This window comes from Platichthys flesus, chromosome 20 (assembly GCF_949316205.1).
Source record: "Platichthys flesus chromosome 20, fPlaFle2.1, whole genome shotgun sequence".
In the NCBI taxonomy this organism is placed as follows: domain Eukaryota; kingdom Metazoa; phylum Chordata; class Actinopteri; order Pleuronectiformes; family Pleuronectidae; genus Platichthys; species Platichthys flesus.
In genome coordinates, this window is record NC_084964.1 from 2,441,357 (window position 1) to 2,456,047 (window position 14,691).

Genomic DNA, 14,691 nt, shown 5'->3' on the forward strand with positions numbered 1-14,691 from the left:
CGGCCATAAACTGACTGAGGTGTCACCACAACACAAAATCTAGGTGAAGGTACAGACCATTCAAGCCTTTATAAAATTAAACAATCATTGTTTACCCTATAAGATTAGACGCCTGATAGGGCAAAACATCAGCAAGATCCACTGAAAAATAAACAATGCTTTCCACTTTTTATTTATTTTATTTAGGTTTGTTCTGACCTTTTATTATAATTTCTTGTTTTATTTGTGTTTTTAATATGAAGCCTAATTTTTAGCCGCTCTCATTGGCTCTGATATTCTCTGACTGACCCCCTCCGGGGGCGGGGTTGCACATGCACACATATGTACACAAATGAAATACATGCACACACACAGGGCGATACGGAGACGTTCTGCTGGACATAGTGAACCATGTGAAGTGACGTTCATTTGAGTTGACAATGACTATGCTTGTTAGTTTTTGTTAGATTTAGAAGGCCGATTCTATAACGTATTCAGACAACCTGTCTGCATGTGACATGTTGTACACAACTTCAAGTTTAACTAGTAGGGAACAGTTCAAGAGAAGATAAAATATCAGCTGTCTGACTGTAGTCTGAATGATGATGTTAGTTTGTCTTGAATCTGGTTCAACTTTTATAAACGTATCTGTCTGAGACAAACCAGCGACTCCTGTCCCTTGTCTAACACAGCAGTACCTTCACAGGAGTTGCAACAGCAGAGAGAGGACTGATATTGATTCAGGTCTCATGTTGCTACTCTTGAAACATAATTTAATTGTTGGATTAATGGAGCTTCCTGTAGCTCCATTATTATATATATATAAATATATATATATATATACATACCACAGTTGTGGGGACTGTTGTGTTTCTCTACAAATGTTAGAGTCTTGGCCCTATTATGTTGTGATTTGGCCCTTCAAATTGAACTGAATTGAATATCTTTTCTTATAATTCATTCTTAATTTTTTGTGAGGTACTTTGTAACCTTGTTTAGATAAGTGCTACACAAATAAAGTTATTATATATGATCTATATGTTTCTCCACATCATACATTTTATCTATGCTTTACATTTTTAGTTAATTTGGTCACTGAAACTGTTTCCACTGCTTTGTATGAAACAAAGTGAGGTTTTCTTTCTTAATTCTTTAGTTTCTAATTTATTTTAAATAATTCACTACTTTTTCATAGTCAGGTAGGAAAACTTTGCAATAACTAAGATCCGTGTATGAAGGAAGAGTGGTAACAGAGTTTTTACAGACATTTTATTCCCTCAGGCTTGTTACTCTTCAGCCTTGTGGAAAGCTCTGAATAACAGAAACTATATAACAAGTGGAAAACTTGTATGTTTTGATGCCAAGGAAGATGGAAGATAAAGTGCAGCAATGAGTCATATTCACTGTGTTCATGATGTGTCATTTTTGCTAAGGCCATAGGTTACACAGCTTATTTTTATGCAACAAAATAACAAACTACAATTTGGGATCAAGTTACCATGATATAAAAGAGAACATGACTGTATCTGGGGGGATACTTGTTTAATGAATGACTCCCATGTTGATTGGGGGCTGCATGGTTTAGCAAAGATGACATTTAGAAATGGAGGTATGAACACTGGTTTGTATACACAGATACTGAAAAGATGACTCCCAGTCTCAAGAAGATTTTCGCAAGAGGAATTTGAATAAAAAAAGTTTTTTTGCCAGGAGATGACTTAATTCTTCTTGGGCTTCAGTTACAAATAAGTCATTTTAAATAAAATTGTCATCACCCTATATATTTAGTGGTACACTATAAAGAAAAGCTGAATATGAATGAATGAATAAGCGAAAGTGGGACTTTCACAGCAAGAGTCAAAGATAAAAGATCGATGGAGAAATGTCAATTCTTGATGATCAGTTCCGATATCATGGTCTAATCTCACATATCAATATCTGTCTGCACCAGAGCAACAGTGTTTGCTTTAGAGCTTAGCTGTGCTGTTAAAACAGGAGTGAGTCATGGGATCATTTCTGCCTCTGACTTCACCAGACAAACAAAAGTTAGTCTGACTCCCTGAAACCCACATGTCACACAGGTGCCATCCTGCACCGGGCTGCAAGTCTACTTGCAGCAGGAAGAAAACCATTATTACATTATTTATATGTCTTTTTTTCTCTCTCTCTTGTTTATTTACGGTCTTTATTTAACAGTTTAATATTTGTTTTGTTAACAGCTATTCATTTTATTAACAATTATTCCACACTTGACCGTTTTTGGTGCTAATAGACTGGCTGTACTGTTTCCATCAGAAAAACAATACATCTGAATGGATACTGCACAGAAAACCAAGCAATCATAGATACTTGAAATTCTACAATTTACTGGATCAGGACGAAGCATCCAAAAATATATTAATCGATAAAAGCATAATGAAAATATTGTTGGTTGCTGCCCTACACCAGATACACAGTATCTGCCTGTGTGTAGAGTATAGAATGATGATGATGTGGTTAATGCGTGTTTCCCAGGTGTATGCAGAGGACTGCTGTGATCCGTGTCTCTTGGAGCTCCAGAAACACCTTCCCAAGTACTACGGACCCTGGTCCTCTCCTGACAGCCCCAGTGGTAAGCGACTCCAGCTGATATTACTCCGTTAGCCATAGATCACAACTTTCTTAGTCACTTGTTTACAGCAGCAGACAAGTCAGAATGAGGTAGACAAGAGAATAATAATAAAAAAAACTTCATACAAAATACAGAATATGTACATAATATACACCTTTCACTACAGAAATAATTTGTATGGAAATGTTATTGACCCAAGTGCAGTGGCACAGGATGATTGCATGAGCATGTTAAGCTTAATTTGTGTATAACTATAAGGAGATATTGGGATAGACTTGTCCATATATGTGCAGGTTAGACCGTCTATACGTATATAGGCAGATATATACACATAAATGCATGGATATATGGATATAAATTCACCCTTATAAAATCACAATAAGGGGCCAGAGCCAAATTTAACATTATTTGGCTCATATGAACAAGCTTATTCCTCTGCATATTATGTGATATTCATATGATACGAGAAAGGTTTCTACTCATTGTACATGAACAAAATTGCATATATTTTGATAAAAACAATCCCAGTTAGAAAATCTGTCATACAAAGAAACTTGCTGTATATAATACAATATGATGATATTGCCTGTACAGTGTACTCAGTCATCAATCTCGTGTCTCAGACCTGTACCTGAAGCTGGAGGATGTGACTCGTCGCTTCGTCAATCCGTGCATCATGGATGTGAAGCTGGGCCAGTGCAGCTATGACCCGTTTGCCTCGCTTGAGAAACGTGAGCAGCAGATCAGAAAATACCCACTGATGGAGGAGATCGGCTTCCTGGTCCTTGGCATGAGGGTGAGTTTGAGCTGTTGTTCAGGGAATCTTTATACTACCTATATGATCATTTCAAAACTCCTAAGTGGGATTTGTCGGTATAAATAATCATCCTGTTTGTTTGATACCACATGCTGCATTTCAGTGTTTTCAATATTGCATTATATTATATTGCATTTGTGGTCTTTCCTAAATATATGAATAAATAACAAATAACTGTGCTGCATATATTTTAAATTCCAAGTAATGTCAGTGAGGGTTGGCTCAGGGAGGGTAGATTTCATACAGTATTGTAGTTAACCAGTGAGCCCAACCCCCACAAAGTGAGAGAAGGACTGGGCGGTGCGCTGCTCTTCGATAAAATAAGACATAGTTCAGTAAGTTTTGCTGCCCCACTTTTTGTCCCTATACAAATGACAAAAACTAACAGACCGTATAGAATGAGACTTATTTAAGCTTAGTTTTTGTTTCAGGTTTACTGGTTTCACATTGACGTCTATTCCTCCTATAAAATTTTAATTTAAAGGGGACATATTATGCCCATTTCACCACAGTTGATGTGGTTCCTTGGGGTCTTAATGAAATATCTGTAACATTTTTTGGTAAAAATACCACAAGGATAATTTAAAACAGCACCTTTTTACTCTGTCTAAAACAGCCCTCCTCAGATCGACCCGTTTTGAGGGCCCCGCCCCCCTCTCACCCCTCCCCCCTCTCATTGAGGTGTAGGACATAACGTTTTAACCTCCATTAATTAGCCTGTGTGTTTGAATGTGTTCTCCCTACAGAATGCATTCAACATCTATAGGGCAGATTATGGGCCTTTATGTCCAAGAGGAATAGAGCAGTAATTTTTTTTTTTTTTAAGCATGAGATATCAGTCATTTCTGCAATACAAATATGACTGAGGAATAAAATACATAAATTACTCTTCCCTCTGCATTACTTTGCTAACTGCTCATCTTACACGTGTCAATTGTTGACATGTTACATATCAAACATTAAAAGCACACAACTGTTTCTATAAACTTTTATTGTCAGAAAGATTGCTAGAAAGAATGCCACAGAGCTTTTTAAACAGTTATTAAATGTACTGGCTGGGACAGAGGTAATAAATAGAAAAAATACCAAGTATAATAAAAACATTGATTACAAAAATACACTTTGTGCCATCAGTAGCCAAACTGTAAACAAAGTAACACTTTATATTTGTGTGTCACCTTTTATTCTCTAAATACAATGTAAACTTTGCTCAGCCGTTACAGGTATTTGCCGTACAGAAGCTTTGTGAGCTGGTGTTGAGGCCATCTGCTCAACACCTGCTCGGTGCTCCAGATACGCAGAGTGTTCCCGGATGCTCACATAGCTGGCTATAACTTCCTGCTTGTCAGGTTTCTCATACTTGGCAGAGAGATCCTCAGGTTTTGAGATCTTGAGCACCTCATTCACATATGGGGCCGGGTCCTGAATATCTGTAATACAAATTGGGGGGAAAAGTTAGACATTTTGCACTTTTTTGTATTTATTATTTTATTTTTATAATTATATTATTCTATTTATCGTGAAGACGATAAATAAATGGTCTTTAAATATTGAAGACCATTTAAAGACAGCAGTTAATTGATATGTTATTTATTTTTCACATACTATTTGTACATTATTTGGATTTTAAATAGAGCCTGTGAGAATCACGGAAAGTTGCATCTGCTTTCCCCGGCTTTGCTATGCACTCGCCCTTCTTATATATTACATCTGTCCCCCGCCGACACACAGGACACACCACAAACAGCTCCAGGGGGCAGTTTTTCATAGACAATATATGTGGGTGTTGTTGTGCAATTGTGCTTAAAAAGAGTTACCATAGAATGGTGTGCCTTTAGGCACTCAATAAATTTGGTTATCAAAATAAAATGTAAAACATTAATATTTAAAATATTAATATTAAATCATAACTTTAATTGGTTAAAGTTCTCGCGGGGCACCACCCTTCATAGAAGGGAAAAGATAGCCAATTTATTGATTAAGATCAGTCTCATTTAGATCTAGTTCAATTAGAAATCTCAATATTTTACCATTAAAGATTATATAATGAACAATGACGTTTATGGAGTTCTTAACAGTGTAACGGTTGGCAAAATTCACTTATGCAATATTAATGACAGAACATTTGTGAAAGAAGAACATTTATTATGAACATAATAAAGTATAAAAACACAAATTACTAAACAATCAAACTAACTAACTAGGAGGTGTGTGAGTGTGTGTGTGTGAATGTAAATTAGTATGCTTTAAAGAATGGTCCCTAAGATAAGAGCCCCCCCCCCCCCCCTTCTTCTGAGGTTGCTTCACGGGGGAAGGTTTAACTAGGTGGAGACTATGCGTGTGTCTGTGAGGAAGTTAATCAGATAATGCAAGAGTCAGAGAGACCTACAAATGAGGCCTGTGAAGGGCCTAACTAACAATTACTTTCAAATAACTTGTTGCCACAATATCACACCACATATCAAACTTATAAACACACACCGATCAAGTAAACAGTCTTGCTTAGCGTAGTATAATTATTAAGCCCAGATTATGTTACCAGTCCGAGGGAAAGAGGAAAAGAAGTTGCTGTTCAGTTTGCAGTTCTGTGACGTCTCCTGGCTTTGTGGTCGTAGAGTTCTGCATTCGCCATTCGGTCGAGCCGTGTGCTCAGATGCTGGTTGAAGTTTTCCTGCAGGACATCGCGTCGCTACAAGGATTTTTGTAGAGCTTGAAGGGCGAGGAGATTTCCTTGAAGGGTGAGCTGTGAGCTGCACCTCTGACCTCCGGTTGTGGGTTGGATAGAGAAGGAAGCTGGATCAGCCAGGCCCCCCCCCCCCCTTGGCGATGTAGGAGAAGAGAGACTGGACAGCCTGCTGGCCTTCGAAGGATTGTAGAAAGAGGAAGATCTTGGGGAGACCTCTCCTTATATTGGCCCCGGTGACCTCACAGGTCTTGGACCAGGGTGACCAATAGGAGTTGACCCTGGTGGTTCTTGACACCTTTGTGTGACATTGCCCAGACCCCAGGACATGCAGCATCCTGTTACATCCTCTGGGAGACTGAGTTCCTTGACTTTCTAAGATCAATGGAACCTGTGGCATCTTGGGGGATTGAGTCCACTCCAGCACATGTGGCATGTTTGTTACAAGTTTGACTGAAAGGAGGCCTGTGATTTGCACAAAAACCATGTCCCAACAGTGTCTTATGAACAGGGTTGGAAGATTCCATTCTATTAGAAAGACAAAGATTTCACCAAAAGGCTGCAACAGCTAAAAAAGTGTAGGATGGTAATCCATCTGATTATTGAAATGTTTAGAGTAAATATTGAGTCACTCACGTCACATCTGCTGACTCAGTCAAGACTGTGATCAAGTCATCAGGATCATAGGTAGCATCCTGTGGCTCTCTGAAGTCCATACTTGAACAACTTGGGTTGTCCTCTCCCTCCTCCAAGCGAGGCCTCTTACAGCTGAGGTCCCAACACCGACATCAGTGCAGCACAGTTTTCTGTGTGCCTATGATAAAACAGACATTCAGTATCCATGGAGTCACAACAAATGCTGTTACAACTTTAACACGGAGACACAATCAATGACATGACGAATTAACTGAGGGTATACAAACCTGTACTTTTGTAGTGAGGCCTCAGTGTTTTCATAGAAAGCTGCGTTCCATGTGTGCGCATCTTGGGTGGGTCCATCTGGCATGCTACGTGATGTAGCATAGCACCGTGAACATATGTGGTTGCCTGAACACCAAAAGCAGCAATGTTATTCATGTTTGTACTACTGTCATGAATACACAGATACAAGGACACATTTTCCCTAACTAGGGCTGGTAATGAATAATCGCGGCCATAGCAGCAGCTGTAGCTGGAAGTTAGGTTTGTGAGTGTTGTGCTCTCCACGCCCTTTCCCCCCCTCCGCTCGTGTGTCCTCCCGTTAGTACTGTGCCGCTGATTTTTTCCCACGGCAGCACTGGGCTGGAAGTTAGCTACGGCCGGAGCTCGTAGCAGCTACTACAAGCATCCGTAGCTAACTTCAAGCTACAGCAGCTACAACCGGAGCTCGTAGCAGCTGCTCCAAGCATCCGTAGCTAACTTCAAGCTACAGCAGCTACAACCGGAGCTCGTAGCAGCTGCTCCAAGCATCCGTAGCTAACTTCAAGCTACAGCAGCTACAACCGGAATTCGTAGCAGCTGCTCCAAGCATCCGCAGCTAACTTCAAGCTACAGCAGCTACAACCAGAGCTCGTAGCAGCTGCTTCAAGCTACAGCAGCTACTACCGACGCTCATAGCAGCTGCTACGGCCCCTCGAGCGGAGGGGGAGGGGGGAAGAGCGTGGAGAGCACAACACTCACGAACCTGCCGTGCGATCACCGTGGACTCCGACGCAGTCTTCTCGCTAAGACTCGCCAGCCGTCCTCGATTAATTGTTCAATAACGTTATTAATAGTCGAACATGAAAACTCCTGTAAAGTCTCTCCCTATCCCCAACCACTACATACTAGCCCCCCACCCCCTCACACACACGCCACAACATGCTAACGGCACTAGCCTCCACACAAAATGTCTAAAAGAAGCAAATACCAGAATTATTTAAAAAAAAATACTGACACTTCCCTCGTCTTCAGTATCGACCCCTCTTTCAATAACAACCTTTTTAGAGAATCCGTTGTTACATTGGCCCAGGTTGATAAAACAGTCCGATTCAAAGTGGTGGCAGGAACGTTGCCATCATATATTAACTCAATCCATCTCAATCTTCTGTCTTCTGAAGCTGGAGTCACATGAAGACATTTGTGCAGCCGACCACTGAGCATCTCTGTTGTCGAATTCGATTCATGCTGCTAGTTAGCTTATCCAAGTGTTTCCAAGGCTTGCAAGAATGAAATGGCTGCCGGACACCGATAGACTGTCTAAAAAGTGGGTGGGTCCATCCATGGGTGGGTCGAGTGGTAGTGGGGGAGTGCATAGATCTATGGGGGCATGGGCATGTTGCGACTATGACGTCTATTTCGGTCGTAATTCCATTGGACGCACTCTAGCACACTTCTGAAATAGAGGAACCACAACAAATCGTGCGAGTTGTTTTTCCCCAGTGGGAATATCAGCCCACATTGTGTTGAAGTCGGTCGATCACAGAAAAGCCTTCTTGTTCCCAGGCTGTTGAAATGCACACAGCCTGTCAGGTTAAAGTGTGCTTTAAGAGGAGCCGTCTGTATTTGTATACCCTCTCCATTAAGGACAAGAATTATGTTTAGTTCGGACTCAACTCGCGGTTGGATTACTTTTATCTTGTTGTTTTATGCTTAACAGTCATGTTGTTACATGGTCCAAATGTGTGGACCCCTCCCTATCTGCTACTTCAGCACCCTTTGGACTCCCATCTTTCACTCTGTCACAGGTTAACTGGTTCCATGCTCATTGTTCTACAAAAACTAGTCTTCAACGTAGACTCAGATTAATAATCTTTTATATTCACTACCTGTCAAGTTATTGTACCAGACTGATATCAAAACATATGATTAAAAACATTTTATACAAATCCTCTTCACACAGCAGAAGTCAATCTTTAACCCATGTGATTTGGAATATTTCCAAGTTGTTGATTGAGCTGAAGAGCACAATGTTCTCATGCATACGCACACACACCCTAACCCACACACATTCCTATATTCTTGTACTTCTTTCTCAGTGAGGTCACTCATTGACTAAATGCATTCCCTACAGGCCCTACCCTAACAATCATAACTACATGCCTGACTCTAACCTGAAGCTAAACCTAAGAACAAGAATAATATAGTCAAAATGTTCCTCACAAAGATATAAGCATGCACACACACACAGATAAACACACACACACACTAACACACACACAAACTTATCATGCTAGTGTCTGATAATTTTTTCCTCATGGGTGAGACAGACAGATGACAGGAAATAAAGAGAAGGACGTCTTATCTTTGGCAAAGAAAGAGAATCAAATAGCGAAACATTTATCAGTTGGATCCGTTTCCATTATAATCTACATCCAGTATCATGATCATCAGTGTGTGTCTTGGTTTGGGTTTTCCTGTGTGCAGAATGAAATAAACTGAAAAGAATAAATGAGATGAATCTTTTTGTGTTCAAAGTTAAATGGAATTCTTTTGCGACATGGGACAGGTTCATTGAATCAGCTGGGTTAAGTTTAAAGCCTTGTTGAGTTCCACAGGAAAGTAAAGCTCCATTTAAATATTCACTGAGACTCATTCCTTCCTCTTGGAAACGTTAAGCCTGAAACATGCTTCTGCGACTGCGTCTGCGTCTTTTCACGCCGCTGTGGCGCAAGACTCGTTGTCATTCATGCTTCCCCAACCGTTGCGCGTCTTACAAAGCCATTCCGCGCCAGAACACTAGGCGGAGGCTTTTTGTCGAAGACGACCTTAGAGACGCATTCTTTCTTCTTCGTTGATTGTTTATTTACATAGCCACTGCGGCTCCTCGTAGCCTTTTTCTGGCGGACAAATCCGCCAGTCAGTGACAGGTTATACAATGATCATACTATCGGATATCTTCTGCCAAGTGCTCTTCTATTTGGTCCATATTCGTTCTTCTAAATCTTCCGTGATTTCTGCCGGTATTATGGGACATGAAACCGGATATGCAGCTCCAGAAGAGATGTAGAGCAGACCAATCACAGCCTTGCGGGCTGAGTGAGCTTGCGGAGCTTTGCCGTAAATTTTAGAAAAGGGGGTCGACACCCGTCAGCACGTAAGGAGGGATACATAAGCACATAAGGGACCCGGAAGGGCTCTTGCGCTTACGGGCCCGTGAAAACGCAGAAGCATGTTTCAGGCTTTAGTCTTCCAACACATTGAACTGCCTAAACAAGTTTTACAGATAGTCCTTTGAGCAAGAGAGTAATTTATGCTACCAACTAATGAGAATGATATCATCTAAAGCAGGGGTTTTCAATTTCATTGAATGTGAGCCTCCCCTTGGAAAAGGTAAGGAGGACCAAGCCCCCCCCCCCCCCCCCCCCCCACCCCAACCTACCCCACACAGGTATTTTGTGTTCCTGGAATGCTGTTTCAAAAACAACTGATAGCCCAATAGGCCTACATGTTTTTTTTAAATTGTATTTCTTTTAACAAAGTACATTCACAAAAAAGGGCCTATTCATAAAATGTCCATCCAATATTTCCATGTCAGAGGCTACTTTTATTGAAACATCACGAACAGAGGGCCTATGCCTACTATTAAAATTGAACTGTCATTGCAAATTCATAAACGATCGTTTTCAACAGCAGACAACTTAACAGACGCCAGTGTCAAACTGAACTCGCGTCAACATGAGACGTCAACTGAAATAATAATAATAATAATAATAAAGATATCCTGAATTTAACAGACGTCAACACATTCCATATTCCGATTTAGGCCTACTTTTAGGCTAATTATACACTTGTCGCTATTCTCAATGCGAACAGTGCGGGCGCTCCTTTGATGCGCACAGCTGTTCAATGCGAGGTTGCACAGGAGAAAGAAACAGCCTCAAGTCATCCTGTACTTGTAGCCTTGACCGGTATTTGTTTTTGATCAGGGTCAGAGCGGAAAACCCACATTCACATAGGTAAGTGGAGGTGAAGGGGATCAGGACTCTCATGGCTTTGGCGGACACATGGGGAAACTCGCTCTCGATACTCAACCAGAATTGCGTAATCGGCATTTCCACCAGTCTCTGTTTCAAGTCCACATTTGAGCTGAGCTCGACAAGAGCCTCCTCCTCGTGTATGCTCAGATCATCTCGGACTGTGGGTGGGAAGGAGAAGGGGTTCCGGACCCACTGGTTTCCCAGTGGCTCCTCTCCAAAATACTCTCCGAACTGGTCACGCAGCCCGCTCAGATGCGCGCTGATGACCGGTTTCACAGAGCTGAGCGGCTGCGCTGTCTTCTCCAGCGTATCCTCCAATGTCGGGAACATTTCAACAGAGCCCCTTCCAATACGGGCACACCACACATCCAGCTTCTTCATGAAGCCAGACACTTGGTCGTGTGCCGTATACACATTGCACTCTTTGCCCTGGAGAGAAGTATTCAGGGTGTTGATCCGCTCGAAAATGTCAGACAGATAAGCCAACAGCGCGAGCCAGTTCATGTCTTCCAGATGTTTTGCGAGTGGGGAGTTTATCTCGGTGAGGAAGAGGAAGGCTTCTTCTCGCAACTCGCAGAGCCTGGTGAGGACTTTACCCCGAGAGAGCCACCTCACCTCGGAATGCAGGAGCAATTGCTTGAATTGAGCGCCCATTTCATCGCACATGATTCTAAACATGCGTGCGTTTACGGCACGTGATTTAATTATGTTCACAATTTTCACTGCCTCATCCAGAACCGCACGCAATTCTTTGGGCATCTTTTTTGCTGCTAAAGCCTGGCGATGAATGATGCAGTGTCTCCAGACAGCGGCCGGGGCAACGGTCTGCACTTGTTTCACAAGACCGCTGTGACGGCCGGTCATGGCCCTTGCTCCATCCGTGCATATGCCACAACACCGGCTCCACTCAAGGCCTTCGGCCTGGTAAAAATCATTCAGAGCCTTGAAAAGTTCATCTGCTGTTGTGCGGGCAGGGAGGGGAATGCAAAACAAAAAATCCTCGCGCACATTTAGCTCTTCAATAAACCTGACGTACACCATCAATTGAGCGCAGTGTGCAACGTCAGTGGACTCATCCAGTTGAATGGCGTGTATGGGGCTTTTGCGAACACTGTTCACCACCTGTTCTTTGACGTCGTAAGCCATGTCGGATATTCGTCGCTGGATGGTGTTGTCAGATACTGGGATCGTGTCAAGTTTAGCTGCAGCTGCTTCTCCCAGCATCACTGAACACATTTCTCTAGCTGCAGGGAGCAGATATGTTTCTCCATCAGTATGGGGCTTGCCTGCCTTCGCTATACGGAGAGCAGCTCGATAAGATGCCTCAGTTGCCTTGACGTTAGTGGTGCCAAACGAACGAATTACTGCTTTTTGTGACCGCAATTCATCACGTTTCCTCTCAAAAAACTCCAGTGGCTTGTTAACTAAAGTCGTGTGCTTTGTTTCCATATGACGGCGCAGTTTGCATGGCCGCATACTATCGTTAGCCAAAACCTCTTTGCACACCACACATTGTGGCAGAGGTGCGCTCTCGGAACCCGACCATGTAAACCCTATTTTTAAGTAATCGGGATCATATTTCCTACGTTTTTTTGTGGGCTCCTCCCTTTCTGCTGACTTCGGTGGTTGTATCAGAAAGCGATGCATTTTTCAATGGGCCAACTTGTTCACACACGCAAGCACGAACAATGAGTTAACTGCTATTGTAACTGCTAACTGCTAATATTTCTTCGCTTGTTTTGCGCCTCCCCTGCAACTCTTTGGCGCCCCCCAGGGGAGGCGCGCCTCACCTATTGAAAACCACTGATCTAAAGTGTACCGATGAAACACTGCTTTCAATAGTTTTTAAGATGCAGTTAGTGATTTTTTTTTTTACTTTGTGCCTTTTGAAAATTATGGTTTTAACTGAAGAGAACTTTTTACAGATTGAATTAAAATAAATAATATCCAGTCTTGTCCAGTTACCCATCACATCCAGTGGGTAGGACAATGCAGTCCTGTAAATTGGGCTGTGGCTGAGGGGTAGAGTGGTCGTCCTCCAACCTGAAGGTCGGCGGTTCGATCCCCAGTCTGACCCATCTGCATGCCGAAGTGTCCTTGGGCAAGATGCTGAACCTTGAATGAACCCCCATAGAGCAACAAAGTGCTTGATTAGATGCACTGTATGAATGTGTGTTTTAATGGGTGAATGTAAAACTGTACTGTAAAGCGCTTTGAGTGGTCATCAAGACTAGAAAAGCGCTATATAAATACACACCATTTACCATTTACCTTCATGCTACCAGGGATGGTAACATCCACATTTATCCATGGTCACATAACTTCATCTAAGCTTACGTAAGAGGAACAGAGAGAGCAGCAGCCACCTCAGTAGGAGTACGACATGAAGAGATGTGGGTGTGATTCAGAAATAAGAGGAGATGGTGACTTTTGTTCTGAGAAAATGAGTAATAGATTGGAACTGCCAGTCGTTGTGTACACAAGGAAACAGCTCATTGACTGATGGTTGACCTAAAAGGCCTGATGAAGTTTGTCTAACGGTCCCTTGATTTAAATGACAGTCAGTGGTGGAACCGCAGCTTTATTGCAGCATGTCCCCACCTGTTGTAAACTAGTCATAAAGGTAGTGTGCACTTGTGGGCTTACGTTAGGTGAACTGTATGTTTGATCTATGCTGCTGCACCATAGGTACATATGAAGCACGTAATGAATGTTAATAAATAGGCAACATTTTTTTGCAGAAATGTATACTGAAGAGGGATTACATATTAACCAGCTTCTACAATAAGCTTGACAGGAAAAGGTGTTTGCTGAAGACTAGAGGGTTGGTTTCAAACCTCCCTTTTTTGTTCCGGACGCTCAGACATTTGAGTTAAGTCTGAACCAAAATATTTTAGGTGTGAAGGGTGCCTCTGACCACATTGGATAATTTGATGCATTGAGAAAACTTTAAGAAGAAGCATTACTGGGCTATCCAGAAGCTGAGTTACCCAGTTGCAGTTTTACCTCTGAAAATATAAGAAGTGCCATGTACTGTGCTGGTTGGTGATACTGGTAGTAATGATATTACAATGTCAATAAAATTAGCAAATTTAATAGATTTATTCATTCTCTCCAGAAAACAGAAAATACTACTGCCCACCAAATAGACACACTGACTTCAGCAGTATGCCCGTCCACAAACCATCCATTACCATAGTGTGTGTTATAGGGACAAGAACCAGCTAACTAACACGTGTTTTCTTGAATTTCAGGTATATAAAGTGTGCAGTGACACTTTTGACTCCTACAATCAGCACTATGGAAGAGCACTGGTTAAGGACACGATTAAAGAAGGTATGTTTGTGTGTGTAACTGATAATGATATCAACATATTCAATAAGTAGCTTTCTTCTACTGACATCGAAGCGTATGAATAACCTTTGAGAACATCACTATAATAAGCCCCTAGGCCAATCTCACATTTAACACAAGTTCACTTTTGCTGAGGGTTACATCTTCAGTAACAACATCTTCAAATAACATTCAAGTCATATATTCACATATTTACAGCATGACACACAGAATTACAATCTGGTTTCTAACATATCCTCTCCTCTTTCTCCTTCTCCTTCTCCTTCTCTTCTCTTCTCTTCTCTTCTCTTCTCTTCTCTTCTCTTCTCTT

The 14,691-nt window shown here is 41.7% G+C and overlaps 1 protein-coding gene and 1 long non-coding RNA gene across 2 annotated transcripts in view; one reads left to right on the forward strand and one right to left on the reverse strand.

Annotated features, from left to right (window-relative positions):
- ipmkb (inositol polyphosphate multikinase b) overlaps positions 1-14,691 on the forward strand; it is a 34,581-nt gene that overhangs the window by 12,385 nt on the left and 7,505 nt on the right. Inside the window, exons 3-5 of the mRNA XM_062413807.1 lie at positions 2,494-2,590; positions 3,214-3,386; positions 14,282-14,363. Coding sequence (XP_062269791.1) covers positions 2,494-2,590; positions 3,214-3,386; positions 14,282-14,363 — 352 coding nt within the window. The remainder of the gene's footprint in view (positions 1-2,493; positions 2,591-3,213; positions 3,387-14,281; positions 14,364-14,691) is intronic.
- Positions 5,711-8,480, reverse strand: LOC133975747 (uncharacterized). Its single transcript, XR_009924785.1, has 3 exons — positions 7,014-8,480; positions 6,727-6,904; positions 5,711-6,618 (listed from the first exon to the last, which is right to left on the reverse strand). It is a non-coding gene; the product is annotated as an uncharacterized LOC133975747 (long non-coding RNA).